Source organism: Terrapene carolina, unplaced genomic scaffold (assembly GCF_002925995.2).
Source record: "Terrapene carolina triunguis isolate 2854851 unplaced genomic scaffold, T_m_triunguis-2.0 Scaffold195, whole genome shotgun sequence".
In the NCBI taxonomy this organism is placed as follows: domain Eukaryota; kingdom Metazoa; phylum Chordata; order Testudines; family Emydidae; genus Terrapene; species Terrapene triunguis.
Window position 1 is genome coordinate 2011148 of NW_020664546.1, and position 14636 is coordinate 2025783.

At 45.9% G+C, this 14636-nt stretch overlaps 1 protein-coding gene across 5 annotated transcripts in view; it reads left to right on the plus strand.

Moving 5' to 3' along the window:
- The window catches only part of LZTR1 (leucine zipper like transcription regulator 1), a 243911-nt gene that overhangs the window by 226016 nt on the left and 3259 nt on the right, over window positions 1-14636 (plus strand). For 4 of the 5 annotated variants that reach the window (XM_026655098.2, XM_026655095.2, XM_026655096.2 and 1 more), the window contains one exon: window positions 5696-5776. In XM_026655098.2, coding sequence (XP_026510883.1) covers window positions 5696-5776 — 81 coding nt within the window. Of the gene's footprint in view, window positions 1-5695; window positions 5777-5882; window positions 6194-14636 lie in introns of those variants that run through there. The other variant, XM_026655097.2, reaches the window with a different exon arrangement.

Below are 14636 nucleotides of genomic sequence, written 5' to 3' on the forward strand. Positions count from 1 at the left end.
CTGGTGATGCAGATAAGTTTGACTCCCCAAATGGTATTAGTTTCTGGTTATTAAGAGAACATCCTCAGCTATTGAAGATCTTTCTGTGGCACCTGCTGCACCTCCTAGGGATATACACCATCTGCACAGAAGAAACAAGGGAAGGAAAGCATAGGTCTGGTTCTGGGGAAGTGAAGAAGGAAAGAAGAAAGCATCATAACCAATCTCATAGAAATTCCCCAGGGCTGATTTTGGAGAAGGTCTCAGCTCTTTAGTCGTCAATGGCCCTGCAACATCTGCAGACTTCCCCAGTTCATGTTCCTGGTAATCTGTCAGCTTTTCCCAAGACTAGTCAACTAGTCCCCAAACAAGATTTTTGCTTCACTGGTGCACAATTTGGCTTTGGAACTTTCTCCTGATTCACCTCTGGAATTCCTGTTCAGTGACGCCCAGGATCTCCCTTTGGCTTCACTCAGGCTCCCTTTGAGTGAACCATCACCATCAGCCTTCATGCACCTCTTCAGTTCCACAGAGCACTCTGTCTTCTATGATATCAGGAGTTCACAGATGTTGCTGTGGCCTTCCCTTCACAAAGCTTTAAGGGCACTACTTGGTGGTACTTGAACTGTGTGGTCTCTCCTGCATTAGGAAAGATAAAGGGTACTAAATCTGCTCCCTGGGCACAGAATTTCCTCGCCCAGTAGGAAATCATATTTGTTGGGATCCATGTGTATTGCCAGTTACCAGGCAGCGACAAGACACTAACAGTATACCCTCTGGGATGCTATTGTTCTGAATTTGATTCCTAAAGATCAGAGTAAGGCAGCAAAGGATCTTGCCACTGAAGCAGAAGTATGGCCTGTCATTCCCCCCATGCAGCCTTTGACACCTCTGCCCCTTGCAACAGAGCCACAGCCACAGAGATATTCATGAATTAAGTCCTCAGACCTTACCCCAGAATCACAAGTGTGAATACAGAATTTGAAAGTTAAGGCCATTTTACTGAAAAAATCAACAAAACCTTAGAGGCTTTTGTGGTAAGATGAGGCCCTGAAACATAAACCCTTGTATCAGAGGCCCGGTGTGAGACCTAAGGCTTGAACTAAAGTAATAGTCAAGACTTTGCTAACATAAAGCAAAGTTAAGCTGTGAGCCAGAGGCAGGTCCTGCTCACAGGAGCTGGCAAGAAGAAGGCTGATGTTGCAAATATACATATACCTAAAAGGTACTAAGCACTAGTAATATAAACGTTTGCCCGGACGGTACCAGAACATTCCGGTACTAGCACATGCCACATAGATAACAAGGAACATGCTGACCCATCCTAAAGACAGGGCAGGAGGGTAACATGAAGGATAGAGTTGTTTTGTTCGAACCAACATGTACAAAGTGAGAGGTGGCACCCTAACACATAGAGGGGTTGCACCTCTGTTCATCAGGAGTGAAGGGTTGTCTTGTCTGGCCTAGGGGTCTGTGGTAAGTCCCGCCACTGACTAAGCCGGTCCATTGTCAGGGGGCACATATTCGTTGTATGTCCTGTAGAGTCTGTGGGAAACTATTACTATGCTTCGTTTGACAATAAATCTGGCTGGGTGCCTTTGTACCTTATCGGAGTCTGTGGTCATTGGAGGTTCTCTCGGGGTCTGCTGTGTCAGCTATCTGCGCAGAGCCGGGGCAGCACTCAGAGGGAACACACGCATGCAACCAACTGTTATCAACATTGAACAGAGCAGAACACCACACCAATGACATCTGACGACATTGGTGTGGTGCTTGTATCATTGGTCTCCAGACCTCAAGTTTGACACCCCAGTTGGGAGCCACATTCCAGTTTCTTGCACACTCTTCTCTTCATCTACCACCTCCACATCCTTTAGAGACTTTACAAAGCCAAGTCTGAAATCACATCGGACTGCTGGGTACTGAAGACTACACATCAAGGTTACTTCATACAGTTCTTCACTGGCCCCCCTTCACAGATCCTTCTCACAAGAGTTCATTCTGGGAGGAAGTCAACCTACGCTGACCAAACGAGCCACAGAAGAGGCCCCCCAGGAGTTCTGGGTTTCTACTTGAGGTATTCCTTGATCTCCAGGAAGATGGATAGCCTCTGCCTGATACAAGACCTCAGAAGACTGAAGAGACAGATCAGAACCTTCAAAATGAGGATGATCACTATGGCAGTGGTTCTCAACCAAGGGTCCGGGGCCCACTGGGGGGCCACGAGCTGGTTTCAGGGGGTCCATCAAGCAGGCCCAGCATTTGACTTGCTGGGGCCCTCGGCAGAAAGACAAAGCCCCACTGTATGGGGCTGAAGCCCAGGGCCCCAAGCCCCACCGCCCAGGGCTGACACCGAAGCCTGAGCAACTAAGTTTTGCGGGACCCCTTATGGTAGGGGACCCCGGGTAATTGCTCTGCTTGCTACCCCCTAATGCTGGTCCTGGCTTTTATATGCAGAAAAACAATTGTGGCACAGGTGGATCATGGAGGTTTTTTAGCATGTTGGGGGGCCTCAAAAAGAAAAAGGTTGAGAACCCCTGCTGGTTCGTCATCCCCCTCCCTATTCCAAAGAGACTGAAGGCGTATCTACATGAACATTGAGTTCTCAGCAAGCTGGGGTGAAAATCTACCTTGCACTAGTGTGCCACTCACTAAGTATTCATGTGGATCCTGCTGCTGTGCACTGAAAGTTCCCTGGTACACTTTGATCTACCCCACTTTGAAACAGGAGTAGATTAAAGTGCATTAGGGAACTTTTAGTGTGTGTCAGCAGGATCCCTACAGATACTTACCCCACACTAGCATGCCGCACACTATGTTTTCACCCCAGCTTGCTGCAAATTAGTGCTCATATAGACAAACCCTGATACATGATTCTTGATTTGAAGGACACCTACTTTCACAGACATAAAACAATCACATAGGAAATGCATGAAGTTTTGCATCGGAGAAAAGTTTTTACAATACAGCACTAAGAGTGTTTACTGACCGCCTGCTGTGGTGGCAACCCACCTAAGGAAAAGAGGAATATATGTTTTGTCATATCTATACAACTGACCTCTCAAAGCCAGATCATGGCAGGAGCTCTTCTGCTCTTTGGTCCTGACCTGCAAGACTTTGGGGCTCAAAATCAAGTGGGGCATGTTGAATTGTGCACTTGTAAGAGCCTCACTTTTATTGGCATAGTCTGAGACTAACCTTTGGACAAGATGTTGCTGCCAGAGGACAGATTTCACAGTACTGGTCAAACTCTGCAAACCTTGCAATATCAGCTTTGCCAAATTATCTGGTTCTTTCTGAGTCTCATGGGACTTAGGCAGGAGTTAGGCATCTGGACACCCCTGGTGACGCAGCAGTGTGCCTGCCCACAGGCAGTAAGATAGGCATCTAGGGAACTTTTACTGCAAATTCCTGAGCACCGAGTGAGTTCAGGTGCTTGCAGGGTTTGGCAGGGGGTTGTGCATCACCTTGGTGCTGAAAGTGGGACTTAGGTGCCTAAAATAGGGACTTAGGCACCTAATTCCTTTCATGCATTCAGGCCAAGGCGACTAGACCAACATGAGTGGTCTCTGGAAACATTATTGTCTTGCCATCTCTTCTGCACGTAAACATCTGTGCTAAAATGCTTTGCTATCAAGGCAGAAAGGGTCACATTTTCTGTTCAACAATGGTCAGGAAGAAGGAGTCTCTCAGGGTCACATTCCTCCTGGACTGGAGCAAGAACTTTATACATTCCTGCCAGTACCTCGTACCCTGAGAGAGGGTAAAAACTCTTGTCATTGCTCCAGAGCATCTCAGAGCGCTGGTATGCCAAGCTGTTGCATCCTCCTTTGAGCTACCATGTCACGTTCCGCTATCTCTTGACCTGCTATCTCAGGCTGGAAGAGAATTCTCCATCCAGGTCTAGTATCCCTTCATCTGACTGCCGGGTTGATAGATTCTTAACCAACTCTGACCTGTCTTGTTCTGCAAGTGTGAGAAAGATTCTTCAGTCTAGAAAACGTGTGACACACATGTGCTGTGTTCAAAGTGGAAGATATGCTCCACTTGGGCAATGGCTGAAGGACTGTTCTAGAGTGCTAGACCATTACCAAAAGGAGACCAGTCTGTTCAATGCATCCCCAAAAGTCCATCAGAATGCAAATTCTGTATGCCAACTCCATCTGCAAGGGTCTAGTGCGGTTGGGGGGTTCATTTCCCCCACACTCTGCAATCACACATTCCGTCTAAGGCTTTGCCAACATCTTTCTCTTGTGAGGGAGCCTCTTTCTGCATGGGACTTGGACTGGGTGCTAGCAAAGGTCATGGAACCCCACCTCTGAACCACTGGAGAACTGCTTTTTGGACTTGCAGCTTGGAGGGTCAGTCAGATGCAGATTTAATGGTGACCTAGCTGTACACAGAAGGCCGAGGGATTTCTATATCCACACCCAAACTTAATTGCTAAAATAGTGATGGATTTTCATATTAACCAGTCTGTATCCTTTCTGGTTTTCTTCTTCAAAACTCACACCACTCCCAGGGGATGTGAGAAGGGCACTCTGTTTCTGTCCGTAGAGAACTAAGCCCTTCTGAAATAGCACTAGGCTAATTTAGCATATGGGAAGAGGTACAAGGGACAGGTTATTTCTTCTCACAGGTTATCCAAGTGGATCACCTTGTCCATTTGTTTTTGTTATTCTTGGACTAAGGTTCCCTTGCCACTATGCATTAAAGCCATTTGTGTGGCATGTTCAAACTGGTGCCCAGTAGGGAGTTCTGTAGAGCACTCATTTAGAGTTCAGGTCACATCTTAGCAAGCACTGTTCCTTAATCTTGACCTCCTGTTTGGAGGCCGGGACTGGGAAAGTAGTGCTACAATTTCTCTTCAGCTGCAAACTCCTCAGCCCGCCTTGCATCTCTGTGGGTACTGCTCGCTAATCTCCTGCAAATGGGAATGCACAGAGGACTTGGAAGAAGAAACTGATAACAGTTCTTTGAGAGTTATCTTTCTGCATTCACACTTGCTGTCCCCATTCCATTCAGAGTTCTCATCATACTTTGGCACTTTGGTATAGGAGAAGAAGCCGAGGTGGTTGGGTACTGGACTTCCTTGTATAGGCTTAGTCGTTGAACATCAGTGTCAGTAGGTGGTGCTCATGCAGACCCAATGGACACTGATTTGGTAGAGGTTCCATCAGCAGATCATTGGGGCCGTCAAACTCACAAATGTGAATGCATAGAGGCAACTTTCAGTGAACAACAGTTACCATAAATAAACAATTCTTTCCTAAAGATCATGGACCAGATCCTCTGCCCTGGTCCTGCTCATTTTTTGCTGCCCGGGTGGTGCAAAAGAGCCAAAATCCAGCCAACTAAGAATTTCCCTGGTAGAGGGAATCCTCAGTTGGTATAAAGTTAGCAGTGCCCCCTCCTACGTTGATTGCTCCCAACCCACAGCCTAGGATATAGCTTTCCCTTTGCCTGCACCAGTCTCATTCTGGCACCTGAGACAATCTGACTCCATGCATAGCCTGAGTCATCTCCAGATTTCCATAAAAATTATCTTCTGACAAGAACCGCACACAACATCCAAAATCCAGTTCAGAATGGAAAGCTGGTGGCAACCTCAAGTATAGGGAAATGACCTTCTCTGCATAAAGTCAGCACTTGTCTGTGAGTTAGATTTTTATCAGAAGAAGAAAGAGAAGAGAGTTTTAACTTTGTTCTGCTCTAGATTTTAGAGGCAGCTGACAAGACACAAGCTCTGGACATGAAGAAGCACTGCCTACATATCATTGTTCACCAATTCACCAAGGTTGGTTGGATCTTCTCTGGGTTTCTGGGAATCTGCTGTCCCCTGTCACTACCGTGGCTGAGAGCAGCTTAATCTGGGCCTTCATTTAATTCTTCTTGCTCCACAGGACAGCTTGCTATGCTTATAACTGGACATTGTTACTGACAGGCATACTGGGGACAATACCTGATTTTCTTTTCTTTTTTTATCTGAAAGAACAGCTTTTTGGAGACATGAAAATGTACCAAAACAGAGCAGATATTCAGAACTCCCACCATTTTCTTGTCCTTTTCTTTCTGAGATATTAGCCATTCTGTGCCACACCAGTGCTGGGTTCTGACATGTATGACAAGATATGTTTGATATGTATTGAATGTACAAGCGTCTCTCTCTCTCTGGCAATCATAAATGTGATGCTCAGTTTTCTGGTGAAGGAAGTACTGCCTATGTGGTAGTGGTAGTGGTAATGGTAATATTACATGATTTCATAAAATATATCATTATGTTCTGGGCTGGATCTTCTGCAGCCTCCATATTTGTGAAACTTAAATATGGATTATTGTATAAAATAGTGATAAAATGTCAAAAGACTGAAATTCAAATCCCCTGTTAGTTTGTGTCATATGATATGTAGTCCCTTATTGATGGGAATATTGTTATCCAATACATTGTCTGTCCAAAAAAAGAACCCCAACCACCCAGAAGCAGAGCAGACCTTGGCCTGAAAGGTGAACATTTTAGAAAGTTATGAGCAAATGAAAACAGGAGTTAGAATGGAAAACCGCACTAATTCTTCTCTACCTTTGATTCTAGTCTTGCACTGACTTCCCTTCTCCACTGAAGATCTTGTCTCTTTTTTTTTTTTTAAGGAGAGACCAGATGCTATTCAGCATGAGCTTCCACTTCTACCCCTCCCCCTCATTTGTTCCCATCCTGTACCATCTCTCCCTACATCCCAGTCTTCAACTCAGCAATATATCTCCTGCTTTCTTTCTCTAACCCCGCACCTAGCACCTTTGACCTACTCTTTTCTCAAAGGTCGATCTCCCTCACTGATCTCATCCTTCCACCTCCCCCTCAACCACTCTGTCTCCAACATACCATCTCCTTTATTGTTTAAAAAAAACACCCTTGATTCCCTCCTGCACTTCTTCTCCAACTGCTGTCCCATCTCACTCCTTCCTTTTGCTGCTGAAGCACATAGTTTACTTCTTTTGTCTCATCATCTCCATCTTCATTCTTAATCCCCTACAATCTGGCATCTGTACCTCCACTGGATGCCCTCAACGAAGTCACTGATGACCTCTTCCTGGCCAAATCCCAAGACCACTCTGCCTCTCTCATCCTCCTCAGTCTTACACCACCATTAACTCAGTTGATCCAGTCCCTCCTCCTAGTGATTCTCCTTCCTTGGCTTTATAGGGCTTGTTTACATGATAAAGTTGCCCCAGTTTAACTGATGGTGTGAATTTCAATAGATTCAGTTAACCTGATATGGACACTATTCAGTTTAAGAGTGGCTTTTTATGCTAATAAACTGAATAGGAACAGGCTTAGGGCATGGCTACACTTGCAGCTGTAGAGCACTGGGAGTTAAACCAACCTTCGGAGACTGCAGCAGGGAAAATGCTGCTGAGTGTTTACACTCTCAGCTGGAAGCGCACTGGCTTGGCCACATTAGCAACTCTTGCAACGCCACAAAGAGCAGTGCATTGTGATAGTTATCCCAGCATGCAAGTGGCTGCAACGTGCTTTTCAAATGTGGGGGGTGGGGTGGACAGGGAGTGTGTTGTGTGTATGTGGAGGGAGAGAGAGTGGGTTTTTGGGGGTCTGAGAGCATGTCAGCATGGTGTCTTGTAAGTTCAGACAGCAGCAGACCTCCCTCCCCCTCCTCCCCCCCCCCCCCACTCAAACCAAGCAGCATTCCTCAGTAATGGTTTCTTTGTCTCAGAACAGATAAGCAGCCAGCTGTTAGAAACGGAGCTTTGAAAGGGCATATCCGCATTCCTACAGCGAGTTCAAAACAATGACAAGAGTGGCCACTTGACTTAAGGGGATTATGAGACGTTTGTGGAGGTCAATCAGAGCGCAGTAATGCAACATCTCATTCACACTGGCGCCGCTGTGCTTCAGCGGAGGCGCAGCAAACGTTATTCCACTCGCCGAGGTGGAGTACCAGCAGCGCTGTAGCCGCGGAGTCAGAGCGCTCTACGTGCCTTGCCATTGTGGATGGGTAGTGAGCTAGTGCGCCCGGGACTCCTTTATTGCGCTGTAACTCGCAAGTGTAGCCAAGCCCTTAGTTCAACCAAAATGAGACACTATTAAACTGGAACAAGAGTGTCCACATAGGGGGTTGCACTAATTTAACTTAAACCAATGAAATTTACCCATGTAGACAATGCCTTGGACTTTGTGCTCTTCTGATTCTCATCTTACACCCCCAACCACTATTTCAGTGGCTATTTTGTGGACTCTGTCTCTCTTTCAGGGTCTGTCAGAGCTACATTCTTGGCCCGCTCCTCTTCTCTTCTTGCTCCCTGTCTCTGTACAACTTCATCTGGTTACACAACTTTAGCTGTTGCATCTCTGGTAAAGATTCACAAATTCATTTCTCCACTCCCAAGCTCTACCCAGTCCATTATTTCTGATTGCCTCTCTGACATCCCTTCCTGAATTTCCAAGTGTCAGCAAAATCAGCATGACTAAAACTGAGCTCCTTCCCTTTCTCCTGAAGCCTTCTCCTCTCTCTCCCTTTGCTGTCAAAGGTTGCTTTCTCTTTTCTCTTTCTGCTGCAGTATCTCATCCCTCGTATTACTTTGGATTCCTCTTCTCTGTCCCTCCACTCCACCCCAAATTGAAGCTACCACTAAATCCTGCTAGATTGCCTCACAGGCCTAAAACCTGCTCATCCCTCTCCATTCTCACCTTGAAATCCACAGGGTTCCATTCTTGCTATTGTCATCTCTCACCTTAACTTCTGCAACAGCATCCTGTCTGGCCTGCCTGACACCCACGTCAATCCAAAATACCTTCCTTGCCTGCCATTCTGATAGCATCAAGCCTTTGGCTGGCTTTCCTCTCCATTTCTACAGCAAAACCAAGCTCCTTGTCTTCTCGTTAAGGCCTTGCACAGCCTGATTCCCACATACGCCCACAGATCTTTCTTCTCCCCATCCTTACTGTGCTCAAATTGCCTGATTTACTAAGTCCTTGGCATCCTTTCCCCACTCCCGCCTCCCTGGCTTTCCCCAGGTGGCTCCCTACACACACAGGTCCCTCCCTGACCTGCTCTGCAGGACCTCCACCTTCTCCTCCTTCAAGTCCCTCCATTAAAACAGACTACTTCCAACAAGCCTGCAAACCCTAGTCCTCCCTACAGAGGAGTGGTCACATTTCCTGGGTAAAGAACTCATGGAGCTAACAAGGATGCTATTCTTCAATGCACATTCTTGCTGCTTGTTACCTCACCCCTCCATCCCCTTTCAGACTTTGTAATAACATCCTGAGAGTTGGCACTACTGGCGGAGTAAGGGAGCATAAGGCCCCAGCCCGTGCACAGTCATGCAGTACCTACCTAGATCTTGAGTCTCGGCACAGGGGAAAGAGCAGGGGCAGCAGAGATGGCTGGACACAATGAGAGGAGTATGCTGCATCTGCTAATGGGTGATGCACAGCCTGGAGGGGAGTGTGCAGCAGTACAGGAGTTCTGAAAGGATTGTGAGTTACCTGAATGTAAGAGTTATTGGCCAGGGAGTATAGCTTAGTGGGAGGGCACTCACTGGGGAGGTGACCCATGCTCTAGTGATTCTTTAATTGTATATCCAGAGTGGAATAGCTTTATCAGGAGAGACTGAGGAAGGCCCACATCAAAATGTCCCATAGCCCAGTAGTTAGAGCAGGGGTAGGCAACCTATGGCATGCGTGCAGAAGGCGGCACGCGAGCTGATTTTCAGTGGCACTCACACTGCCCGGGTCCTGGCCACCGGTCCGGGGAGCTCTGCATTTTAATTTAATTTTAAATGTAGCTTCTTAAACATTTTAAAAACCTTATTTACTTTACATACAACAATAATTTAGTTATATATTATAGACTTATAGAAAGAGACCTTCTAAAAACATTCAAATGTATTACTGGCACGCGTAATACATTTTAAATCAGAGTGATAAATGAAGACTCGGCACACCACTTCCGAAAGGTTGCTGACCCCTGAGTTAGAGCCTGCACCTGAGAGGTGGGAGATCATCCTCTGCATGAAGGGGGAGTTGACCCTGTGTTTCCCACATCCCAGGTGAGCATGCTAGTCACTGGGCTAAAAGTTACATGGTGGGCCCCTCCTCCTGTGTTTCTTGCAAAAAAACAGCTTAGGTGCCTGAGTCCAGAAGAAGGTTCCTGCCTGTGAATCATTAGCAGAGATAGGCACCTCCCTGCAGCATGGACTTAAGTGCCTAACTTTGTAAGAGGGGCGGGGATTAGAACACACCTTTCTCCTCATGATCTCCCATTGGCTAATTGAAGCAGCTTCTGGCTCACCATGCTGGCTTTTGGATCCTCCTTGATTATTAGCAAAGTGAAGATTACAGCCAAGAAACTACATAGAGCAAAACCTAAGAGCAAGCCCAAAGTTAATGCTATTACCACCAAAAACCAGAGGAAATGCCAGGAGTTTGTGAATGCTTTTGAACTTAGCATGCATGGGAAGTCATTACCAGAGAATGCAGAGGAATTTGGGGAAGATTTAAGAACAACAATCCATGAAACAGCTTGAGCTACATTTGGGGGGAAGAGTCCATCAAAAAAGGACTGATTTGAAGAAAATGAAGTGGAACTATCACCTCTCATCAACATTAAGAACACAGCCTATCTGGAACACAACAGGAAGCCAATAGAGAGCACCAAAGTGAGACTTCAGCATGCAAAAACTGAGGTGCAGCGAGCAAGCAGACACTGTGCAAATCATTACTGGATCAAGCTCTGTGAAGAGATAGACAGTCTCAGACACAGGAAACCTCAAAGTCATGTATGAAGAAAGTTCTAGGTCCTACTGTCAACAAGGTTGCTCCTCTCAAATTGCACAGCAGTGAAATCATTACAGATAAAAGCAAGCACTTGTCTTGTTGGGTTGTACACTATTCAGAGCTATATGCACAAGAAAGAAACATCACCAGCAAATCACTGGACCAAATACCAACTCTACAGGTCATGCCAGAGCTAGATGTGGAGCCCATTGTAGAAGAACTAAGCAGGGCCATTGATTTGCTATCAAGTGGCAAGGCTCCTGGAAAAGATGGCATCCCAGCGGAAATCCTCAAGTATGGGAAAGACAGCCTATTACCATATCTTCATCAGCTGCTACTTAAATGCTGGAAAGAGGGTGAGGTACCACAAGAGATGCGCGACACAAACATCGTCACTTTATATAAAAATAAAGGTGAAAAGGGTGATGCAACAACTACTGAGGTATCTCGCTACTAAGTGTAGCAGGAAAAGCCTTCACAAAAGTCTTCTTAGTGTGCCTACAACAGCTGGCAAATCGTGTCTACCCTGAATCACAGTGTGGATTCAGGACTGGAACATCAACTATAGACATGATATTTTCTCTGCGATAACTCCAAGAAAAGTACAGAGAGCAAAACCTAGCATTGTACATCACCTTTGTGGACCTAACCAAAGCATTCGACACAGTCAGCAGAGTAGGTCTATTTGCAATACTAGAAAAGATAGGATGCCCGTCAACCCTGTTAAGTCTTATACGTTGATTCCACAACAAAATGAGAGCAGCTGTCCAGTTTGACGGGTCCACTTCGGACAGTTTTGAGATGAAAAGCGGAGTGAAGCAAGGATGTGTTCTTGCCCCTACATTCTTTGGAATCTTCTTCTCGGTAATTCTTGAACTGTGTGTTTAAGGACATGAAAGATAGAGTGTATCTCCACACAAGATCAGATGGCAAACTCTTCAAGCTGTCCCAACTTAAATCGAAGACCAAAGTCAAAAAGGTGCTAATCAAGGAACTTCTATTCACTGATGATGATGCCCTCATAGCCCACAATGAAGATCTACTACAAGAACTCATGGACCTCCTTTCAAGTGCCTGTCAGGCATTTGCTCTCACTATCAGCATCAAGAAAATGGTTGTATTAGGACAGGGGGTTCCACAAGATCCTTCAATTACCTTAAATTCAAATCAGCTAGAAGTAGTCCAAAAGTTCAGCTACTTAGCTTCTACAGTGACCACCAACCTCTCACTGGATGAAGAACTAAATGTTCGCATTGGAAAGGCAGCCACCACCTTTAGCAGACTAACGAAAAGAGCATGAAACAACTCAAAGCTTACCATCAAGACCAAAATGCTAGTGTACCAAGCCTGCATCCACAGCACTCTCATGTATGGTGGGGAAACATGGACAACTTATGCTCATCAGGAGAAAAGGTTAAACAGTTTCCACCTACACTGTTTACACCACATACTCAACACCAAATGGCAATTAAAGTCTCCAATGCAGAGGTTCTTCAAAGGGCAAAGTTACCAAGTGTAACAGCGCTGCTCAAGCAAAGACGACTGCGCTGGTTGGGCCATCTGAGTAGGTTGGAAAATGGACGCATACCCAAGGACATGCTATACGGGGAGCTGTTGGAGGGAACAAGAACAACAGGACGTCCCAAGCTTCACTATAAAGACACATGCAAGCAAGATATGAAGGAATTTGGAATTGATCCTGACCAACGGGAAGTCTTGGCAAGTGACGGTAACAAGTGGCGCCATCGTCTCCATCAGGGTATCAAAGTCCATGACAGAAGCTGGTTCTTACAGCTTGAAGAGAAAAGAGCCTGTAGGAAGGAAGCAGTTCCCAACCAAGATACAGACATTTGCAATAACTGCCAAAGATTTTGCACATCTCAGATTGGATTATTCAATCACATGAGACATTGCAAGTCATCTACATCATAGGCTGCAATTCCCACCGTCTCTCGCAGACGAAAAATTGCCAACATGTCTAATCTGGCAAATTTATATGGCTCCTGTCATGTTAGTATCTGAGCTCCTAATAGTCTTTACTATATTTATCCTCCCAACATTCCCCTGAGGTAAGGAAGCACTGTAAACTCCAGTTCATAGATGGGAAACAAGGGCACAGAGAGCTAGATCCACAAAGGGAATTAAGTGTGTAACTCCCACTGCAGATGGCAACGTCCAACTTTTAGGTACCAGAGAGATCATCAACCCCCACTCAGCTACTTCCTAACACTGTAGGCACTTGAGTTTCTGCCAGAAGGCATGCACAAAACCACTGAAATCACCAAGCTGCTCAGAGCCCTCTCTTACACTTAAACCCTGGTGGATTCACAAATGAGGTGTTCCGCAATCTGGTAGGCAGACTCTGAGCATGTCTAAGCTGCACAAAGGACATTTGTAACTCTGTGGGCATGTACCCAATGCCCAGAGTTGGGAGCACTCGGTTGGGATAGAGAAGACTTGTTTTCAAATCCTTGCGCTGCCTGAATTGGATCAGGGACTTGTACCCAGGCCCCACACATGCAAGGGGCGTGTCGTAATCATTCAGCTATTGCCTGCTCTTGGATGGGGCTTGCTTAGTGTCTCCTGTTAAAGCTGTTCCACTTTGTATTAAATAATTAACGATTCTTTGGAGCAGAGAAGAGCTTGACAGTAGCTCAGTGACTAAGGCACTGACCTAGGACAAGTCCCTGTTCCAATGAATATTTCATTATTTATATGAAGTGGACATGTCCAACAGGAGAGGCAGTAACACACTCATCCCAGAATAACCTCACCTGGCATGTGGGAAAATCAAGATCACAAACCTGCTCTGAATCAGGCATAAGGGCAGTTTGAAAACTGGTCTCCTGCATGAGGGCTGAGTGCCACAGCCAGTGGGCAGCTATGGTTAGTTTCTCTTGCTCCTTTTTCCTGAGAAGGGGCTGGCCTAGCTAAGACACGTAGCTGCAAGAGAGGGTTCACAGCTGAGAATCCCAAATGAAGCTAGGCGCCCCCCTCAGGCCCAGAGCTAGGCATTTAACTGCCTTGGCTTTTTCTGCTTACTGGCTTAGCAAGGCTCCTCGCTCAGCTGTATCTCTCTCCAGGCATTGTATAGGGAGCCTGGGCACCTGACTCAAGACTAAGGATTCTACTGGGAGGCAGTGTAACTAAAAGTCCCTTTGTCAATCTATCCCTGAGAGACTAAGGACCAGATATATAAAGGTATTTAGGTGCCTAAGGTGCAGATAGACACAGAATGGGATTTTCAGATGTGCCTGAGCATGTTAGGCGTCTAGCTCCCATTGAAGTGAATGGCACCAAATCTATTTAGGTGCTTTTGAAAATGCCACCGGCAGAAACTTAGGCATATAGGAAATTTTATTAGCAAAAACGTAGGTAGCTATGGACTTTGGGCAGCAGCTGAGTAGAGGGTAAGAATCTCAAGGGCACTCGCATTTTTTATTTAAGCCCCTAGAATGGGAGTTAGGCACCGAAGTCCCTTTGTGGATCTAGCCCTAGATGCCTACATGCATCTTTAGGTACGTAAATGTCTTTGGAAATCTGGCCCTGAGGGACTTACCCACAGTCACATATGGATCTGTAACCAAACAGGGCTGTCCCTTCTGTCCACTAAGTGCACCTACCTAGGTACTGTCAGGCCCAAAATAAGGGGGAGGTTGTTTGTTTCTATCATCTTTGCATTCTTTCCATTCAAAAAACTGAACTGCATCAGGGAAAAACAAAAGACCAAAATGACACAATTGACCACTGCATACAAGTAATATTTAAAATGTATGATCTCTGAAAAGAATACAGAATTATTGAAGAATCTGGAAAAACATAACACTGGTCTACAATTTTTGAGAAGTCGTCTGCTTCAGAGATA